Source organism: Podarcis vaucheri (genome assembly GCF_965113315.1).
Source record: "Podarcis vaucheri genome assembly, chromosome: 9".
Taxonomy (NCBI): domain Eukaryota; kingdom Metazoa; phylum Chordata; class Lepidosauria; order Squamata; family Lacertidae; genus Podarcis; species Podarcis vaucheri.
Window position 1 is genome coordinate 29818704 of NC_138767.1, and position 21305 is coordinate 29840008.

General features: G+C 40.4%; 2 protein-coding genes across 2 annotated transcripts in view; both read right to left on the bottom strand.

Moving 5' to 3' along the window:
- The window catches only part of TNIP3 (TNFAIP3 interacting protein 3), a 69600-nt gene that overhangs the window by 30366 nt on the left and 17929 nt on the right, over nt 1–21305 (bottom strand). Inside the window, exons 2-7 of the mRNA XM_082237021.1 lie at nt 20849–20951; nt 11788–11865; nt 10930–11004; nt 9205–9270; nt 7026–7157; nt 3590–3697 (exon numbers count right to left, since the gene is read on the bottom strand). Of these exons, the coding sequence (XP_082093147.1) occupies nt 3590–3697; nt 7026–7157; nt 9205–9270; nt 10930–11004; nt 11788–11865; nt 20849–20951 (562 nt within the window). The remainder of the gene's footprint in view (nt 1–3589; nt 3698–7025; nt 7158–9204; nt 9271–10929; nt 11005–11787; nt 11866–20848; nt 20952–21305) is intronic.
- SMIM43 (small integral membrane protein 43) overlaps nt 17278–21305 on the bottom strand; it is a 181150-nt gene continuing 177122 nt past the window's right edge. The window contains exon 3 of the mRNA XM_082237130.1: nt 17278–17413. The gene's annotated coding sequence lies outside the window, so the exon portion shown is untranslated. The remainder of the gene's footprint in view (nt 17414–21305) is intronic.

Below are 21305 nucleotides of genomic sequence, written 5' to 3' on the forward strand. Positions count from 1 at the left end.
CAAGTAGATAAATAGGTACCATTCCGGCAGGAAGGTAAACAGTGTTTCTGTGCACTGCTCTGGTTCACCAGAAGCAGCTTAGTCATGCTGGCCTCATAGCCTGGAAGCTTTCTGCAGACAAAACACCAGCTCTCTCAGCCAGTAAAGCAAGATGAGCGCCGCTCATCTGCAACTGGACCTAACAGTCAGGGGTCCCTTTACCTTTTTAAGTCTCCTTGCCATTTGAAACATGTAATTCTTTCAGCACAATCCTGGACATCTATTTGGGAATCAGTGGGCCAGGTAAGTGTGCACAGGATTGCACAGCAAGAAGTACATATAAACTTACCGGGAAGTACAAATAAACAGACATGTATAGGATTGTGCTATAAATGTATCAGTTGCCCTATGGATTCTTGCAGACATGTTTATATCTCCATATAAACATAATTTTATTGTAACACTGAGTAAGTTCCTATAGCACTTCTTTAGTCAGTCACTGTAGTGGTTAGAGTACTGAACCAGGAAATTGGAGAGCAGGGCTTGAATTCCCACCCAACAATGGAGCTCGCTGGGTGACCTGGGGCTGACGGTGCTCTAGCCTTCTTGCGAATATTAAATGGGAAGGAGGAGAACTATGTCTGCCACCTTGAGCTCCTTGGAGTAAAGACAGGGTATAAAAACTAATTAATTAATTAATTTCCCTGCACTATCCAAGTACAGTGGTACCTCAGGTTACATACGCTTCAGGTTTCATACGCTTCCGGTTACAGACTGTGCTAACCCAAAAATAGTACCTCAGGTTAAGAACTTTGCTTCAGGATGAGAACAAAAATTGTGCTCCGGTGGCGTGGCGGCAGCGGGAGGCTCCATTAGCTAAAGTGGTGCTTCAGGTTAAGAACAGGTTCAGGTTAAGAACAGACCTCCGGAACAAATTAAGTACTTAACCCGAGGTACAACTGTACTGTAAGCTGCAACAATGACAATGAGGGTAGGGCATCTCCACCATACTGCTCCACCACACTGGTAGTTCCCAATTACTTCTCAATTCATGATATATGAGAGTTTTGCATTCAAGCTAAAAGCTTAAAGTGATCATATCCATAGGTAAACATCTGGGTGGAGAGGAGGCATTTAAGCTGTAAATGCTGAGGTGTTTTCTATAACTTTCCACTAGTGTGCAATGAAAAATACTGTTAGCAGTTTTGCCACCCTCAGATTCTCACAATTTATGTCATGACTCAAAAATCTTGGGTTGTAAATAACAACAATATGCTTCCTGAAAGTCATTATTTATTTGCATGCTAGCCTATGACATTTCATTTTGTTTCTCCACCTGTAATTAATTGCAGGATTCAAGTGGACCAGAGCTAACGTTTTTATTTTAATGACAGTGTATTTTTTATGCTTGAAGTTTTGTCGCTCAGCTTAAAGCTAGATAGAACTATTTTTCAGAGAAATGTGTTTCCTCAGGAAGTGTTCGTGGTTTACCAGGAGATAGGGCTAAAAGGAAATACCCTCATTGCTTTATGTAACCTCTCTTGGTGGAAATATGCTTTATGCCTCTCCAGCAATGGCCTTCTATTCTTCTTTTGCAACATTTTAGAAGCTGGCTATATACCTGGAGTATCCAGCCAGGGCTGGTTTGTGTGCAAAAGCTCGGTGTGGATCTGCATGTACAAACAGCTGCTGCTTGTAGGATTTTCCTTTCCCTACTCCAAGAACTGGGATGTGATGCATAGCCCCTGTTGAATACTTTAATTCTGCCTATCATAGTTTCAAGTTGGGGGGGCTGGATTTATTATTCCTGCTTTCCCTTCCCCAAACAACTTATTCTTGGTGTTCCGAGTACTAAGTGGGTTACATGCACCTAGTTTCAGCTGCTTAAGATGCAGAGATTTGGATCCAGGCCATATTCTCCAAATAATCAAGAGAGACATACATCATCCCATTTCTCTTGTACATGAGAGAGAAAGGGTGGAAGAGACACAGGCAGGGGGAGACCATCATTTTGGCACACAGCCTCTTGAGTACAAGGCAAAAACGTACAGATAAACTATAACATACATGGGGGGCTTGCAACAAAATGTTGCAGCACTGAGTGTTCCTGTTCAGTATTCCAGTCCATATTATTTATTCCCTCACCATGCCCTAGTTTTCTGTTTGTTTTCACCCTTTCAGCAGTCATCCCACAGTACTCTTCCCTTTGGGCTTAAAAAAATTATTTGTATACTTAAAGTATACAGATAATCAGCCTCTTGTGTGAGCGCACCACCATTTGATTGCATAAGGACGGGAGTTCAGAGAACTGAGATGACTGTTAGTAGATGTGATATGATATAAACTATAAATCAGAATTTGTGGCATTCAGAAAGTAAACATAAAAAGTAGGAGCTAAGGAGATTTAGTTGCACTTTACCAAATAGCTACAATAGGCGGCAATGTCTGGAAGGCCACAGATTCCCTACTTCTACTCTAAGATATTTACAGCATTTGTTGCATCATGCAAAATCAGTTAGAACATAAAAAGATCAGATGGATCAGCCTCTCTGAGGGGCTGAGAACATCTTGCAGCTCAGGGACCACATTCCCTTTCAGTGACTGCATGCCAGTGGTGGTCAGGGCCAGAGCCAAAAGTGGATGGGCATGACTCCTACCTTCGTTCAGTAGGCAACATTCCAGCCACACAGAAGCCACAGGTTTCTACACACACAAACACACCTTACATCTCTCCATCCCTCATCAAGGTGAGTACAATTCAAGGAAACAATACAGCCAGGCACAAGGACGCAAGGAGAATGTGGAGCATAGCCAGAGAGAAGTGTGGCTTGGGGAGAGGAGACATGATCTGGACAGTGTCCCAAGAGCCAGATATAGAGGGCAGGGGAGTTGCATTTTGGAGGTTCCCCATCTCCTCCAAACTTAAGTCCAGCATTCTGTCTCACAGAAGCCAACCAGATGTCCATGGGAACCCACAAGCAAATGCATTAGCACAACAGCTCTCTCCTGTTTGTGTGCCCCAGCATTCACATCAAGTGTGAAGCAGGGAAGTGCAGTGCAAATGGTGTTTCCTCAGAGTAAACATGCAATAATGTAGGTTGTTGTTATAATAGTCTTCAAGTCACTTAGAGTGAAGGGGGGACGAACTACAAACTCGTTTCAAACATGTTTCCCCCTCCCCAAAAAATACCCTCTTCCTGACCTGGTTTCTCCTTAAAAATCTCATACACAAATGCACAGCTCCTATTTGCCACTGAAGGTGCGACTTACTAAAAACAGCAGCTGAGGGAGCAAATAGCATTAGGGATCATTTTCAGTGGGGTACTGGTCTAGCCCCCAATCTGGACCAGCAGCATAATAAGGATCGGGGCCCTGCGTGGCTGTGTTTCTTTTAAAATAAAGACAGCCACCTTAAGCATGCTCTTTGCAAATAATGTTTTCGTGTAATTTTATTAACTTGTGTTCTCAGAAGCTATTAGTGCAGCAGGTGACAAAAAGAATGCTCACCAACTTTACAAACAGTAGCTGCCAACTGGATAAACTTCTTTACCTGAGCAGGTAAAGATTTCAAAGCAAAGAGATCAATATTCTGAAACAAGAATATCCTTACCTTGTTAAGCCGACATATTTCACGTTCATAATGAATCTTTTTTGTATTTGCTAAGGAGGCTTCTTCTTTCAGAAGTCTATTCTCTTCCTTTAGGATTGTTTTGTCTCTCTGGAATGTAAAAACACATAGATTGTTGATAAAGTGCAGATGGTTGCATTTTTTCTTGGTCTGACAGATGTGCTGTATTTTTATTATTATTATTCCAAGCAAGCGTGCCAAACTTCTCGGAAAGAAAACAGCAGCAAAACTGATGGATAGCTCATCCCAGATACACTAAAGTCTGATGAAATTCTATTGACTACCTTTTGGGCTCTCATGTGGCACATATAGGTCATAAAACTGCATGAGGTAGCTGAAGAAATATAGAGCTTACCCCTTCACATCTATAAATACCACCCTGAAGGCCTTGTTGTTGGGTGATGTGTCTGTCAAGGAGGCAGCAGAGGTCATGGTTGGAGCAGTAGAGTAGCCCCACAATCCCCAGCCAAAGGAATGACTTCGGGGGGGGGGATTTAATTGTATTTTATATTGAATTTGTTCCACCCTACAGTTTCAAAGCAGACAGCACTTACTGGGGGGGACGGGATGGGACAAAGCAGGAGGAGATCCCCCCAGATTTATTTGAAATATTTCTGGCCACCCTTCATCATATGATTCCAGGGTAGGTTACAACATAATTAAAACAAGAACGATTCCAGACACAAAGTCCAGACAGTTAAGAGGAAGTAAAAACAGAGCATGAAAAGTTATGGGTGAATCTCACAAGTGGCTCTTCCCCAATTGTCTGCCCTTTCATGACACCAAAAATCTGCTGCTTGGGGGGGACCCCTCATTTTGCCTAATGGTAAAACTGGCTGTGCTTCAACGATAGCTTAGCCTAAGACTTTATCCAACCTGAAATGTAAACGGAATACTTCAGTTGTCTCAAAAGTCAACTGACTTCCGAGGTCAAGAGCTATAAATAAATGAAACTAACAGTCTTAGTCACTCCAGTGATACCTGCCTAACATCAAATGTGCCAGATTCTATAAGAAAAAGGGTAGTTTCACTCTGTCTGAAAGACCAATCATCTGCTAGAAAATAGATTAATAATTTGTTTTTGAAAACCAGAAAAGAGGAAGATACATTTAGATGAAGTTAGGTCAAAGGTCCGTATAATTAAAGCTATGGTTTTCCCAGTAGTGATGTATGTAAGTGAGAGCTGGACCTTAAAGAATGCTGATCGCCGAAGAATTGATGCTTTTGAATTATGGTGCTGGAGGAGACTCTTGAGAGTCCCATGGACTTCAAGAAGATCCAACCTATCCATTCTTAAGGAAATCAGCCCTGAGTGCTCACTGGAAGGACAGATCGTGAAGCTGAGACTCCAATACTCTGGCCACCTCATGAGAAGAGAAGACTCTCTGGAAAAGACCCTGATGTTGGGAAAGATGGAGGGCACAAGGAGAAGGGGACGACAGAGGACAAGATGGTTGGATAGTGTTCTCAAAGCTACCAGCATGAGTTTGACCAAACTGCGGGAGGCAGTGGAAGACAGGAGTGCCTGGCGTACTCTGGTCCATGGGGTCACGAAGAGTCGGACACGACTAAACAACAAGATCATATGTCTATATAGCCCAGTATTGCCAACTCTGGCCGACAGTGGCTTTTCAGGGTCTCAGGCAAGGGTCCTTTCCCATCATGTGCAACTTGATTTATTTTCTTACATTTATTTTCTCTTTTTCTTTCATCATGCAACCCAAGTTAACATACATGTGATTCCCATGTCACCTGTCCAAGACACTGACTAGACCCAGATCTGCTTAGCTTCAGCAAGGAGATGGTTTCATGTGCCTTCAGACCACACTTGAAATAATAGAGACTAAATCTGGAACCTTCCATATACAAAGTGTGTACTCCATCAATGGACCATGATCCCTCCTAAGGCCACTGATAAATGGCTTCTCCATTGCAAATGCTTTTTCTACCTCTACTTAGTCAAAAATTTAGCATGCAGATTAGATTTTCTTATATTCTAATATTTTAATTTCACATATTTCTGAATTTATGGCCCTTGGGGAGTTATGTAGAACCCTGTTGGATCAGACCAAAGGTCCATCTAGTGCAGCATTCTGTTTGCATAAGCAGGACATGAGCACAATAGCTCTCTGATATTGGCCTACAAAGCCTCCATATGTTTGGTTCTATGCTACTTAGAAAGCATTGGGGGGGGGGATCAGTGAGATTGCCTGTCCAGCAAAAATTCCCAGGACGTACAGAACAACTTAACATCTCCCTACTACTCCAGGATGAAAACCCAGATGTCACATACTCAGTTGCTAGATTTTGCACTCCATGATGGATATTCACTGAAGGATAGTTTATGTCACAAACCAGACCTAAATTGAGGGTCCATATTGCAAGACCTGTACTCTCTTAAGTTTTACTTCTTATAGTTGTTTTAACTGCATGTCTATTAGTCCTTATGCTCTTGCAGTTGTTTTAACTGCGTGTTTTTTAATTTTTAATTTTCTTAGCTCTTATCTGTTTATTATCAGGTTTTATTCATCCATTATCAGTGTTTAATCTCGCATTTTATTCACATGTTTTATCCTATGCTTGTTTCTTTGTCCTTATTTGCTCTTACAATTATCTGTTTAATTCCTAACCACTACTTTAGTATATGTTTTTCCTATGCTGGTCTGTGACCGTAATACTGTAAAGTTCATTCTTCTTCTTCTTCATTGAGATTGCAAAGCTCCTGTTATTAAAGAGTTGGTTGAAACTGTACCCAAGTGATAGCTCAACGTATATAAATGCATTGCTGTTGGCATTTTTCTGTCTTGAGAGACAATGGAGTGCTCCTCCAGGGATGAAGTCTGGAGAATCACAGCACCTGCTGTGGCTGCAGAGACTTGTACCTGTTTTCTCCTGAATTGTTTTTGCTGCATTGGCAGCACCAAAGTGACCTCTCTGGGGTCCAGGCCTGGGCAGTGCATATGGAGATCTGCCTCTCGGCCTCACTGATGAGGTCCAAAGGAAAACAGGGCAATACATTTGTCACCAGCTTGGCTGCAGGGATTGCCAAAAGAAGGCATACAAAACACCATCCAACTGCCTTAAGGACTCCACTCCAGACTTGTGTAGGATTTACTCCTTAGCATTTTCTTCTACCAAAGAAAGGCAGTGGGTATGGATTTTTCCTCAGGGTTTACCCCCGAAACCTTTCTCATTAATGAGTATAGATGCATATATATAAATGCACATAGAACATCTACAGAAGCATTTGTTCTCTTTTTCTTTGTCTAAGAGCAACACAAACTGTCAGCTAGATAACTTTTCTACTACTTTTCTACTTTTCCAGTCATTTTTGAACTGCAAACACAACTTTAACTAGACCGATGAATACTAAAATCCCCACCCCCACCCTGGTGAGAGTAAAACAACAGTTTCCTACCATTTCCTGTAGGAGGCTGTTTGAGGCCAGGGCTTCCAGCCTTCTACACTCCTGCTGCATTTGGTGCCTGTCTTTTTCCAGTTCCTTGACAGTCTTCTGCATTGTTTCCAGTTGTGCTTTCACATCTGTGACCTGCAATGTGACACAAGGATAATTGAGGTAAGATAGATCCCTTTCTTTCACCACATGTATCTGAAGAAGTGTGCATGCACACGAAAGCTCATACCAAGAACTAACTTAGTTGGTCTTTAAGGTGCTACAGGAAGGAATTTTTTTATTTTTTCTTTCACCAGGATGCAGTGGCCGGGCAACACAATGGTCAACGTGGGAATGCAGGGACCACCACATGCTGTAAGATACATTTCAGGACAAATCTGTATGACTAAGCTTATGAGATTTAGAAGTCAAAAGCTGCTGAGCCTCTGAAACTTGTGGTGAGCTGTCCCATGGGGAATGATAAAGCTATATAGAAAAGGGGGGGAAGTTAGCTGTGCTGCATGAGGGGAAATCCCTGATCTAAATCTTACTTCAGGTAACTAAAAAAAGAAAAAGACAAGTCACTGATTCTAATCTTCAGACACTGGCCCACATTCCTATTGGTTATATAAAGTTAATATTAGCCAACCTTACAGGACTGTTCTACAGTGGTACCTCAGGTTAAGTTCCGGAGGTCCGTACTTAACCTGAAACTGTTCTTAACCTGAAGCACCACTTTAGCTAATGGGGCCTCCTGTTGCCGCCACACCGCCGGAGCACGATTTCTGTTCTTATCCTGAAGCAAAGTTCTTAACCTGAAGCACTATTTCTGGTTTAGCGGAGTCTGTAACCTGAAGCGTATGTAACCTGAAGCGTATGTAACCTGAAGCATATGTAACCTGAAGCATATGTAACCCGAGGTACCACTGTACAGATTATTGAAATGCTGTGTGCAAAGTACTTTTAAAACTTGCTAGATCACAGCTTACTAGTATTATTTTTATGTTCTAAAACACTAACCTTTTCAGACCCAGAACTCAGCTTCACCCAACTTAAACAAAGGACTAGAGCAAAGACCAGATAACCTCCTGAGCTCACAACCCCATTCATAAGCAGCAAACATTTTGGGGACGGAAATTTGGGTGGATGGGACAGCTCAGCATTAACAGCAGTATCACGGTCTTCTCTTTCTCATTACCTTTGGCAACAGCTGCAAGGCTAGCACTTTCCTTCCATAGGTCCCATTGCCATTTTCTTTTCTCCAAACGACCTGAACCTAGCATCATTTGGAGTGGCCATTTTACTGTAGTAGCCACCATCTTTTACCCCACAGTGCTCCAGGGCAACGCCAAATCCATCTGGAGCCCCTCTTGGGTGTTAAGATCAGCAGAGGCTCAGGGCGGTGGAGGCTCTGCGGCAGTCCCTAAATTGTAAAACTCACCCCTCACCAAAAATGCATCTGACATCTTCACCATACAGTTTTCATTATCTGCTGAAGGTGCACATGCGATAGCAAAAGGAGTGGGGAAAGAAGACCACCACAATTAATGGTAAACAGTGCCATCTCTGAATTTCACTCCCTAACCCAGGCATAGGCAAACACTGGCCATCCAGATGTTTGGGATGACAATTCCCATCATCCCTAGCTAACAGGACCACTGGTCAGGGATGATGGGAATTGTAGTCCCAAACATCTGGAGGGCTGGAGTTTGCCTATGCCTGCCCTAACCTGTGGTATAGTGGTTAAGAGTGGTAGACTCGTAATCTGGTGAACCGGGTTCACTTCCCAACTCCTCCACATGCAGCTGCTGGGTGACCTTGGGCCAATCACACTTCTTTGAAGTCTCTCAGCCTCACTCACCTCACAGAGTGTTTGTTGTGGGGGAGGAAGGGAAAGGAGATTGTTAGCCACTTTGAGACTCCTTAGGGTAGTGATAAAGCGGGATATCAAATCCAAATTCTTCTTCTTCTTCTTTGGTCATCAGAATTCACTATCCTCTCCAAAAGACTGCAGCAATCATCACCTCAAACCTACATCAAATGCACTTGCTAGGTTTTCAAAACCAGTATAAGTTTTTGTTCCTTGCCCACCCTTTCTGCTACTCTACATTCCCCTTCTCAAAAATGAGACAAGACAAAACAAAACAAATTAAAAGTATAGAATGGTCGCCTCCAGTTCTGTCACACTTAAATAGAAATTTACCTTTTTTCCATACTGCTGTTTCATTCGCCTGAACTGCTGATCCCATTGATTGTTCACTGCCAGCAGCTGAAATTATTAACTAATTGTGTTAGGTACATTATTTATTCTCACATTACAAGTGTGAAACCTGCAGTGGTCTTATATTTTAACCTTGGAACTGGCATATCATTTTAGAGATTTCATTTGCCTTATTTCCTGATTCTCAGAACAGGAATAGTGATAAAACATAAATATTTTAAATTTTAATTTAACCAAACACAAGTAATGCTCAATCAGCTATCAAATTCTTGCCTGAGAAAAAAAATTCAGAAGAAACAGAGGACGGGACTTTGGTAGATTCTTAAATGTGGGAAGTCTCAAAGCTGCTGTGAGCTGTGACCTACAGGGCCTTCCCCAACACTGGTATATCCTGAGATATGCAAGAGTCATTGGAAGAATGTGGCTTCTAAAGCATGGAAGCCTCAGGTCATTTAAAGTTTTATTGATTATATCTGCTTCCAACCTCTTAACTACACTACTTACAGCTGTTTTGTATTACTATCAAAACACTTACAATAAGATTTTGTCCTGTTTGCCTTGTATGATATATAAAGCATAGGAATGAATGCTAGGGCAAGGCGAATAGGGAGCGGCAGCTAAGTCAGGCTTAATGCTGTGGAAATGCAAATGTTAAACACAAGACTTCCTGCAGGGATTTCTAAGATGAGCAGACTTCCCTCACAGCTCTGAAACTTCACTTGGTTCACAGCAGCATGAAATGTGCTTCTTTCCCATCCTTTATATACACCATCATGTAAGCATTCCAGACAGGATAGCCTCTTACAACACACTACCAAGAAAAAGGGCAAAAGAGGTCACAGATTTGCATAACATTTGCATATACAGTGGTACCTCTATATACGAACGGGATCCGTTCCAGAGCCCCATTCGCATCTAGAAGCAAACGTAACTAGTGACGGCACGTCTGCATGCACACACGTTGCTTTTCGCCGCTTCTGTGCATGCACGTGACATCATTTTGAGCGTCTGCACATGCGCAAGCTGCGAAACCTGGAAGTAACGCATGCCATTACTTCCGGGTTGCCGCGGAGCGCAACTTGAACACGCTCAACTCAAAGCGTATTCAACCCGAGGTATGACTGTACTAATTTATATGTATACATGAAAATTTAGAGGGAAAACATCAATAGAAATACATTACAATACATCATAGTGGGGAGACTGTAACCTAGTGAACTGTGTGCCTGCTCATTCTGCCTTTTAGGTGATGTCAATAGGTAACTTCAAGGCACAATTTCCTTCTTAAGTCTCTATGTTTAAACCAGACTTGGACCACACAATACTTCAAATAGATGGCTACTTCAAATAGACAACTGTACAGGTGGATATATGCCACCTTGATTCCAAAATCTTTTATGTCAACATGTGAGGCCAAACCTATTGGTCATAATGTGTAAGGAAAGTCCAGCTGAGCTCACAGCTGCTTCAAAGACTAGGTTTTATTATGGCATCTATACCTGATACATTTTACATGTACATATAAACATGAACCATAATTATGCACACAATTTTCAACCACATGCATGATGCAATTCATGCATAGGAGAAGCAAGATTAGCCACGGTTTCCTCCAGAAAGATTAATGAATGAATTTGCAACCCAAAACTCCAAGTGAACAACCCATTGCAGTGCATCAGCTTGTCCAAAAAAATGCTTAAAAATTACCTCTTGCCTCTGTTTTTCCAATGATATAATCTGTTGTTCCAGTACACCTACTGGCATCTTCTTTGTCAATATAGCCTATGAAAATAAAATAAAACATATGCATATTATGTTCCACCTGGCCTTTGGCTTAGAATCAGTTTGATTCCCTCTTTCTTTTTCCTTTCTCCTCCTATGAAGAGATTGCATCCTAATGTTTTAATGTTGTATCTTAATCTTTTAAATTGTATTTTAATCAACTTGTTTTTATTATTGGTTGTTAGCTGCCCTGAGCCTGGTCTTGGCTGGGGAGGGCGGGGTATAAATAAAAATTATTATTATTATTATTATTATTATTATTATTATTATTATTATTATTATTATGTACTGTTTCAGTGTAAATTAGAAGCCCCCTGGAAAATGTGACTTTAGCAAACTATATAAGTTTCCAGAGTGCACAGCAATAATAGATATATAATATTAGATGCTTTGTATATCTTACATTAACAAAGAACAATCTTTGAAAAAAGAAAGAAAAAAGACATTTTGATTTCATTGTCAATAATAATTGACAATAAATAAATAATATAATAATAAATAAATAATAATTGACAATAAATAAATAATAATTAATTATTATTTTTAAACTTATTGTAGCAGGAGCTTGTGCATCTTTTCATAGCAGGAAGATGAAAAAGTTCTACATACATGACAAAGAAGCAGAGAAATCGGGGTGCCTTTAAGACAGTACCCTAGGCAACCTCTAGGTTAGAGTACTGCAACAATTACAGCCCGATACAAGATACAGTATTACTGGTCCTAGCACAAAATGAAAAGTCCAATTGCCGCAGACACATATGTCCAGCCAGTGCACTCCTTTACCTCTGACAGGCTGCCTGAAGTTCTCTTCTCATCCTCCATGCCCACCTGCATCTGTCGGGTGTTGTGTTCACTAAAGGCCTTTAAAGCAGACGAAGGAAAACAAGTCACATACGTGGTGTGGGAGAATTCATTCAAGACAAGAAGAAGGCCACTAAGACTTCACAAAAGCATCACAGAAAATGCATCTATGTCTTTCTCTCTGCGTGTGGAATACAGCAAGTGATGGAACTCGTATTTGAATCCTTCACAGACTAGGGGGCTTCCCAAAATGTCTCAAGTTATGTAGCTTATGATTCAGGTGAAAAGATAGCCGGCTGTTTCTTGTGGTATGTAAACTGCAGCTTCCTTGTTGTCACCCAGCTGTTCTCTGGGAGGGGAAGCTGTACAGACAAGAAAAGGGGAGTAAACTGACTAGGTCACCCCTCCCTCCTGCCACTGATAAGCATTTCCTCTTGAATCTCCCCCCCCCCAAGTGTCCTTGCACGTTCAGAGAACTTTTCAGATGGGATGTTAAGACATACTGTATATTTGCCCATGACAGGGAAAAAAGTGAGTCATGGTTTATGTAAAATATGAGCAATGCTTCCAAAAAAAAATCGGGAAGGAAATGTCCGACATAACGAACAATATGTACCATGTAGCACAAAATCTATACAAACTGGGTGTGCATTTTTTTTTGCCCCAGTTAAACATGCATAAACATATTCTGCCTCTTCAAATATTTGCTGGCTAGTAACAAAGTAATAAAGTAGTGAGTTCACAAGGAAATAAATCAAGGTGTGTGTTCCTATTAAGACTGAATATCACAGAATTCTGATTTTCTCATTACACTAGTAGCAAGTGGTTGGCAATAATTTCAAGTCACATATAATTGCTAAAGTAATTAGAAAGTTCTGGGTTTTAGTAAAGTTGGCTTTTTACATTCCTGTTGTTGTCGTTGCATAAAGGGTGGGAATCAGAGGATTCAAATGAAGTATAAAGCCTTAAATCTACAGGGGTGGGGTAGGGAAATCATGATTGGTAGGTTCAGGGTGTGATGTCAGAGTTGGCCCATGACAGGAAAAAGAGATAAGGATCAGACCCACTGGGCCAAAATTGTTTCCTACCAGACACAAACAACTGAAGGTATTTTCAACAAGTTTTTCCACCAGGGTGAAAAGGTCTTTGTCCTAGGGGTTCATTTTCTTTCTTTTTTAAAAAATGCCTTTAGTTTTCTTTCTATTTATAAACTTTCAATATAGCTGTTTTTATGGCATATCTGTAAATCACCTGGGGCACAGGTAAAAGGTGATTCATAAATAAATTAATGATAACAACATCAAAAACTTGGTGGAGGGCAAAAATGATGTATCAAAAATGAATGGAGCTTGAAAATATACGAGTTTGGTATTGAATATTGATAATTTTTCAAAAGGCCTGTTCTCAATTCATTTCACTTATTATCATGCATTATTTTTAAGCACCAACATATAATATATTAAAATGTAAACCATGCTTTGAGAAATACCACACCTTTATAGGCAACCTGACTACTCATTTGGTTACTGTATTGATGAAATAATGGACTTTTCTGCAGCTGAATCCCAGACATCTGCATGACAACTTAATGATTAAATAGTGATTTTACTTTAGAAACTAATGTTTAAGTCAAAACTTCCTATAAACAAGTAAGTGCAGTTCAAATCAGAGCAACATTAAACTTTTAAATATTCAAGAATGAATTTCCCCGTTTTGGTTGGCCCACATTCAGTCCTATACATTTTGGCTATTACTCGGTACACACACCCATCACTTTTAGTATCCTTGTCTGGCTCAGTTTACCTCAGTTACCTCACAGTCAAATTCTACATTTTCAAATCATTGTATGTTCCTTCTTCATGGCAGCCTTCGATACGACCTGAAACCTATATAGCACCTAACTCAGGCTGTTTACATACTATACCTTTAAAGCACATTTGAATCACTTTTCCCCCCTCACAGAATTCTGGGCACTGTAGTTTATAAAGGGTTGCTGTGAATTATAACTCTGTGGGGGGTAAACAACAGTGCCCAGAATTCTTTGGGGGAAAGAATGTGCACATTAAAGGTACAGTGTATGCACAACCTAACCCTCACCAGAATTTCTGCTACGTCCTCACACACTCCATCCTTAGACTATGTTTAAATGCAGACTCCATGTCTTCACCACCCACCAGCATATTTCCTCCTCTTCCTCTCCCAGTTGCCATCCTTCCTCCTTTTTACCATATAGCTTGATAAAGGGCTATGGAGAATTTGAATGTTTGCACATTGTTTTGTGACATTTTGGTTCACCTAATAAAGTGTTGCCCTGATATAGATTTTGAATTGAAAGTCAGTTTTGGTTTCTCCCTGCTGTTACCTAGGTAGGTTTAACAGACAGGAAACTGAAAAGGTAGAATACAGATAAAGAAAGCTGTGGTAATACTTTGACTTCTATGGTATAACGTGAACAGAAACCTCCTTCGTGGGCGTGTTATATTGCGAAGTATATATAGTTCTTCACACATTTAAAATTGCACATCGCTGAAGGTGGGTGGGTTGTCAAAAGTGTGAATTGAGTAACAAGCATTGTGGACTGTACATAAATTCATTCATCCATTCAAAACTTTTATACCCAATGCTTCAACACAAAGTTTGCCCAGGAAAAGTATGTGCTGGATTTTAGGTCTTTTCTTATCATCTCTGCATAAGTAAGTATCTGAGGAATCCCCATTAAATCTACATTTATTTCCCTCTAAACCAAAATAATGAAACAAAGCTGTGAAACATGGCCCATTCACCATTGCCTTCCATGTTAGTTAGCATAACTAAAAGAATTACAAAACAGATGTGATTTAGTCGGTATGTGCAATGTAAGATTGCAAAGTATGTCAAGAATGAGAGGTAGGTGAAAGAAAGGAAAAAGCATGTTCATGCTATCCAGACAATGCATGACAGGAAAGTCCACCTTAGGAAACAATGCAGGAAGACTGGACATATAAGGTAAAAATATATAAATGTTTGCAATGAAGTGCAGTGACGCTCTTTACTCAGAAAGGAGGAGTGGCATGGAATGCACTGGAACAGCAAAAACATATCAAATTAAAGTGCAAACTAATGCTCAAAGTGCTTCTTCAACTTTACAGTATTTGCATAAACTGTCAAAAGCGGTTTCGTCATGCTGACCACATGACCCAGAAAGCTGCCTGTGGACAAACGCCGGCTCGCTCGGCCTGAAGCGAGAGGAGCACCATACCCCATAGTTGCCTTTGACTGGACTTAACCATCCAGGGGTCATTTACCTTTATCTTTTATCTTAGTATTTATTTAAGACTTTTCCTGAATTCTCAAAGTATTTCCACATCTATTATCTCTTTAATGTTTACCATGACCCTATAATGTAGGTCTAACATTATTTCCTCCATCTTAATTTGCAGACGCAGGATATCTCAGAATATTTGCCATTGTTTTCCTGCAGCAGCAGCAGCATTTATAATATTGGAGTGACTAAAAATGTATTATTCAACCTACCCTAGCATTTTGTAGGAGGTTGCACTGAAAATAGAAGATATGAGAAAGGTGCCCCTCTGGTCTGCTCAGCTCTGGACTGGACTGGTGTTACACAGAGTACCCAGGTACAGAAGAACTATGATCTAATACATCCAGGTCCGGTCCACCCAGTTCCCCCAACCAGGTCTCAGTTATACAGACCAGCATGCATGGAGCAACATGCCCTTATTATGTACCAACCTAGAATTCAATAACAACAACATCCGGCCACTGGGCACAATGGATGAACCTCCAGTGATACCAGACGTGGGAAGAAAATCAAATGTGGATATTGGTGAAAATAAAATAAAAAATGCATTATATTAGGGGAAACTGCCTTGCACCTTGGGCAATGTGTAACAAAAATTTCACACAGAAATACTGAGAAATTTTCATGAGATTTGTTTTGAAAGAAATTTCCAAAGTAGAAATGTGGAAAACTGAACTTAAGTCTGGGGAAATTAAAAACAGAGAGAAACAAAATTGACAGATTTACCCATCCCTAGTTGTAGCGATATCCTTCCTTTAAAAAAATATCTGAAGAATGTTTTTTATTATTTGAGCCAGAATAGTTTCCACTCTGTTAAGAAACATATGTAACAACTATATCCACTGCTGCACATCACGCAAATAACCTTTTTACATTTTATTTTTGGCTCTTTCTATGAGTACACAAGGATGTGGAATGGCAACTCATGCAGTGCTCAATATAGTTGAAAACCTTCATAAATCTTCTTCTGGCAGTTTTCAGATCATTGACCTAGGAGGACATTTCCACCCTCTCTGACCAAATTCATATGAAACACAACCAGCCACATCAAAGTATTCAGAGAACTCATTTTACAATTTATGTTCCCTTTTAAGATTCCTTCCTAAAGTACAGACACTATGTTCCAAGCAAAACCCATGATCTTCAGACACTTTTCATAAGGGCGCCCAAGTTCTTCTCTGTCTCCTTTCATCTCTACAAGCTGGGCTCTGCCTTTCATTATCATTTTTGCATTGCATCCCTTCCATTTCCAGGATTTCTCAAGTCTTTCTCTTCCTTGGGCTGTATTCCTTTCTGGTGAAGAACCTGCATTTTTATAGCTGACTTTTGCATACCCTTGTCCTAAGGCAGTACTGAACTGAAATATGTTGATCATTTGAAGCAAAGTGAGAGGGTGATTCCCCCCCCCCCACTAGCTTGGAAGAGAGATGGCCATCTAGTGGCTCACAAATGACATTTAAGTTCCCCAAAGGAAACCCAACAAGCTTAAAACAGCACACTACCATGTCCCCTGTCTCACCGTTACCTGCTCAGCTTCAGATTCAGTGACCAGCTTCTAAGGCTCTTTCTGAACATGGTTTCAACAGTTATGTTGGTGTTAACTTTACCCATCATATTTCTAGGCATCATAAGACGCTGGTGCATGGTGCAAAAAAGGTGCATTTGTGGAACTGTTTAGAATCAAACCAGTAATTCATCCTAGCCAGCGTCGCCTCTCACCTGTCAGTATTTTGTGGGCAGGATGCAATCACCTACCAAAAAATGTGTGTGCAATTCAAGTGGATGAAGGTTGACCAGTGCAACGTAGCTGCTGTTTTAAAAATTGCATTTTTTGTAGTTAGGGAAAGGGGAAATGCATTTAAAAGAGTAGGATAAATGAGTGACTGATGGGAAGACATATAACATATGCACAAGTGAGTCAGGATGAAGGTTCAGTAAAGGGTGGGCATTGCATAATCCCCATGTATGATGTGTGCAAGCAAATCAAGATGAATCAAGGTCATCTGGAGGAGCCCCAGGATTCCAGAATATTCTCATTGAAAGCTGGTCTGTCCATATCTTCTACTGGACTAAGAGGATACAAGAAACTCTTGGAAAAGGAATTATGTTTTTGGTCTGCTTTGGATGCAGCCATATCCTTATGGATGTGGGGAGGTGTATCAGCCTGTACAGCCAGTGTGGTGTAGTGGTTAAGAGCGGTGGACTCGTAATCTGGTGAACTGGGTTTGCATCTCCGCTCCTCCACATGCAGCTGCTGGGTGACCTTGGGCTAGTCACACTTCTCTGAAGTCTCTCAGCCCCACTCACCTCACAGAGTGTTTGTTGTGAGAGAGGAAGGGAAAGGAGAATGTTAGCCAGCCAGTTTGAGACTCCTTGGGGTAGTGATAAAGCGGGATATCAAATCCAAACTCTTCTACATTGTTATCTTCTAAAGTTTCAAGATTTATCATCTAATGTTTCTAACATTCCATGCACACAGACAAATAAGATACCTGAAAAGCCTTAACAGCATATGTCAGGAATCAAACATCATATGAGAACAAATGTGCTTTTCTATTAGAGGAGCTTTCCAATAGAGTTTGCTTGTGTATGTCTTGGAGGGAAACAAAGCTGACAGCATTTATCTTGTTCTCATAAGGATTGATATCTGAATCTTCTCTTCAAGTTATACAGTGGGCTTAACTTAAGGATAATTAAGATCACTACACCCCAAGAAAGGACTAGGATATCGCAACACACTGTAATGAAAAACCATTACAGATGCAATTACTGGTGCATGAAGCAGATGTTCACAGTCTCATTAGCTTCTCACAGCAGATCACAGTCATGTGGTACCTTTTAAGCCTAGTTTTATTTTCCCTGTGAAGATCTCCTGGTTTGTATAAAAAAGGGGGAAGGAAGCAGAGGGAATTTGTTTACACATAAGTCCTGAAAACAGCTTTGAAAGAGCCTTTGGGTTACAAGATGTCAGTTTATGGGATGTCATCTGAATTCTCTGCTTCAGAAATTGTAAACATTATAGAAAGGCATGCAGACCCACTGTGTTCCCAAATGGGTTTGCGAAAAAGGGCCTCAGATGAAAATCAAGAAGACTCAGATAAACACTCCAGGATCCCACCCTCAAAAACATGCATCAAATCGTGTGATTCACCTGCCTTCTGAGGGAAATTGAAGGCAGCCAGGTATTTTTGTTCAGGCAGAAGGCAGTACAGGTTTGGTTTGGTTTGGTTTGGTTTGGTTTGTTTCCCCCACCCCCCAAAAATATAATATGCTGTTAACTTCTTTTGAAGCAGATAGGAAGTGTGTTGCTATATGAAATTTGATCTAAGTGAACTTCAAGCACACAGGGCATAGCACATAACTTTTGCAATCTATTAAACACTTTCCCCCATATATATTTTTACTGGATTATATTCTCCCCCTCCCCACCTATTTTGCATTTCAGTTTATACGAGTTATAAATAAACTGGCCTCTGTTTAACTTCACATTTCTTCACTCTAATCTCTTCTGCTTTTTTAATATCTGAGGACTGAATGTGCAATTTTCAGTTCTTTCTGAGTTTAAAGTGATGCCTGAGGATGTTCAGCATATAACTGGCCCAATTTATATATCCTAGATTAATATGCAATCTGGAACACAGCTATCCTTCATTTGTCATACCGGTACTTCCTGAATACTGTGTCACAATAAAACCATTTTTAAACATGTGCACTGTATTTAAAAAATACATATTTTTGGTTTAGATGGATGCAAAAATTCATAATATAGGCTAAAATGTGTATTTAGGTTAAAACATTTTGGATTAGACCATTGGCCTGATCCAGCAAGTCTTCTTCTGTTCTTATGTAAAAGCTTGTCTCCTTGTTTACTTTATGTGTATATGTTTTTGCCTCAAATATAAACATTGTTTCTTTTTAGAGTGAAGTACATTAAAATTTGCCTTTAATTAAAAAAGAACACTTAAAATAAACAGAAGATAGTAACAACAACCACTTTGTACCACCAGAGGGATAAGAAGCGACCCAGCTGCATCAATAGCAGTCAGGGGTAAATAGATACAGAAGGGAATCAAGGAACAATTATTCATTTCTTTATCTAAATATTTATGTCACACATTTCAACCTCCAAGGTGGGTCATGACATCAATTCATAAAAATGAAGCAAGCAATCAAACAAGCAAACAAAGCTAAATTTATCCTCTCCAAGCCAAAGAAATGGGGGTGAGGGTGGATAAATAAACTAAACCGAAGCTGTGGCAGTACAAAAAGGGACGAGCATTTATCTAATCCATTTTTATCCCAAACTTCAGGACACTTTGCCCTTCACAACAACCCTATAAAATTGAGCTGAGAGATAAAGGCTGTCTTAGGTTTGTTCACTTAGTGAGCTTCATGGTTGAGTGGAGATTTGAACCCAGGGCTCCCTTATCCTAGAGCTCTCTCAAATGACCTCTTTATTACGCTTTCGTCCTGATTTGCTTCCACTAAGTTTGAGTGGCATACGAATGACTGCTCTCTGGGCAAAATAGCTGCTGTTTCCCTTCTCTTCTACAATTCCATTTAAAAAGAGTTACCTGAGAACCACTGAGAAGAGACATGAGAAAAGTAACATTGTGAAATGTTCAAGTATGTAACAGCATTTTAGTAATTGTGTTGCCTTGAAGATCTTTAGGGGAAAGTGCCATGTTTTTTTTAAAAAAATACTTTCTATGTACTAGCAATATGTTGCTTCTTATTCAAAATATCATACATGCTCCATGTACAGTGGTAGCTCGGGTTAAGTACTTAATTCGTTCTGGAGGTCCATTCTTAACCTGAAACTGTACTTAACCTGAAGCACCACTTTTGCTAATGGGGCCTCCCGCTGCTGCTGCCACGCCGCCAGAGCACGATTTCTGTTCTCATCCTAAAGCAAAGTTCTTAACCTGAAGCAATATTTCTGGGTTAGTGGAGTCTGTAACCTGAAGCGTATGTAACCTGAGGTACCACTGTATTGGTTTTTCAAGTTTCTGGAACCACTGGGCTCTTTTTCTTCTGGGTGAGAGGTAGGAATACATGTGGTGTTATTTATGTGTCTAAGACAGAGATGGGGAACCCATGGACCTTCAGATGTTGCTGGATTACATCTCCCATAACCCCGTATCATTCACCAAGCTGGCTGGGGCTGATGAAAATCGGGGTACAACATCTGGAGGGCGACAATCTCCCCACCCCTGATCCATGTGATAAGGTCATACTTTTGCAGTGATGAGACCAATAACTGCATCACCTATTCAGCCAGAGTGCCAAGATGAATAACCTTTATTCCAAGAAGAACACCAAGCCACACCTGAGACCTCCCTTCCTGTCTGCCACAGGAGGGAGAGAAATTGTGCAGGTGCCACATACCTCAAAAACAGAGAACAGAACAAGATGACCCAGCATTGCCACCATTCCTAAAAATATGAAATACCAGTGGGATAACAATCTTGCCATCAGTGACACTGCTTTGTTAATTTTGAATCTCTGGTTTTTATCATAGGCAAATGAGTAGCATAAAACTGATGTATCACTGCCCCACGTGAACACTTTCATACAAGTGTTTCCCCTAAAATCAGGAAGCAACTACAGAGGGGAGATATAATGAAGTGTTTGTTCCCATCATATAAGCAATAAAGGAAGTTGTATACAATGGCACAGTACACGTCGTGATGATTAAAAGCAGCTCGTCAAGAATGACAAAGTGGAAAGAAAGTTGCTTACGTTCAGGGGATGTGAGCTGCTCTCCAGCTTCTTACAGGACTCCCAAGCACCATTCTTCCCTATCAGAATCCTTATTTCATCATCAAGCTCTGTGCTGTCGCATCTAGTTAAGGAAGAGGAAAAAACACTTTATCTTCTAAAACTGACATATATGTATCAAGTATAGAAATGCTACTCTTTACTAATAATCCACGATATTTTCAATCATCAGTGCTATTTGCTAAATCTTATTTTTGGATTTTCATCCAGCTCCAAAAAGCTAATCTGCTAGGTAAAAGAAGAGCAACTCTGAAAAGCTCACCTGTTAATTAAAAGATGACCTTTTCTAGGAGAAATATGTAAATTAGGGTGTATAAAAAGAGAACAAGGGGGAGGAAAGACTAAAAGCTCCTTCCTGGCCTTATGACTAAGGCCAGGAATATCATGAATGCTTTTGTTTTTAAAATGCATATAAACT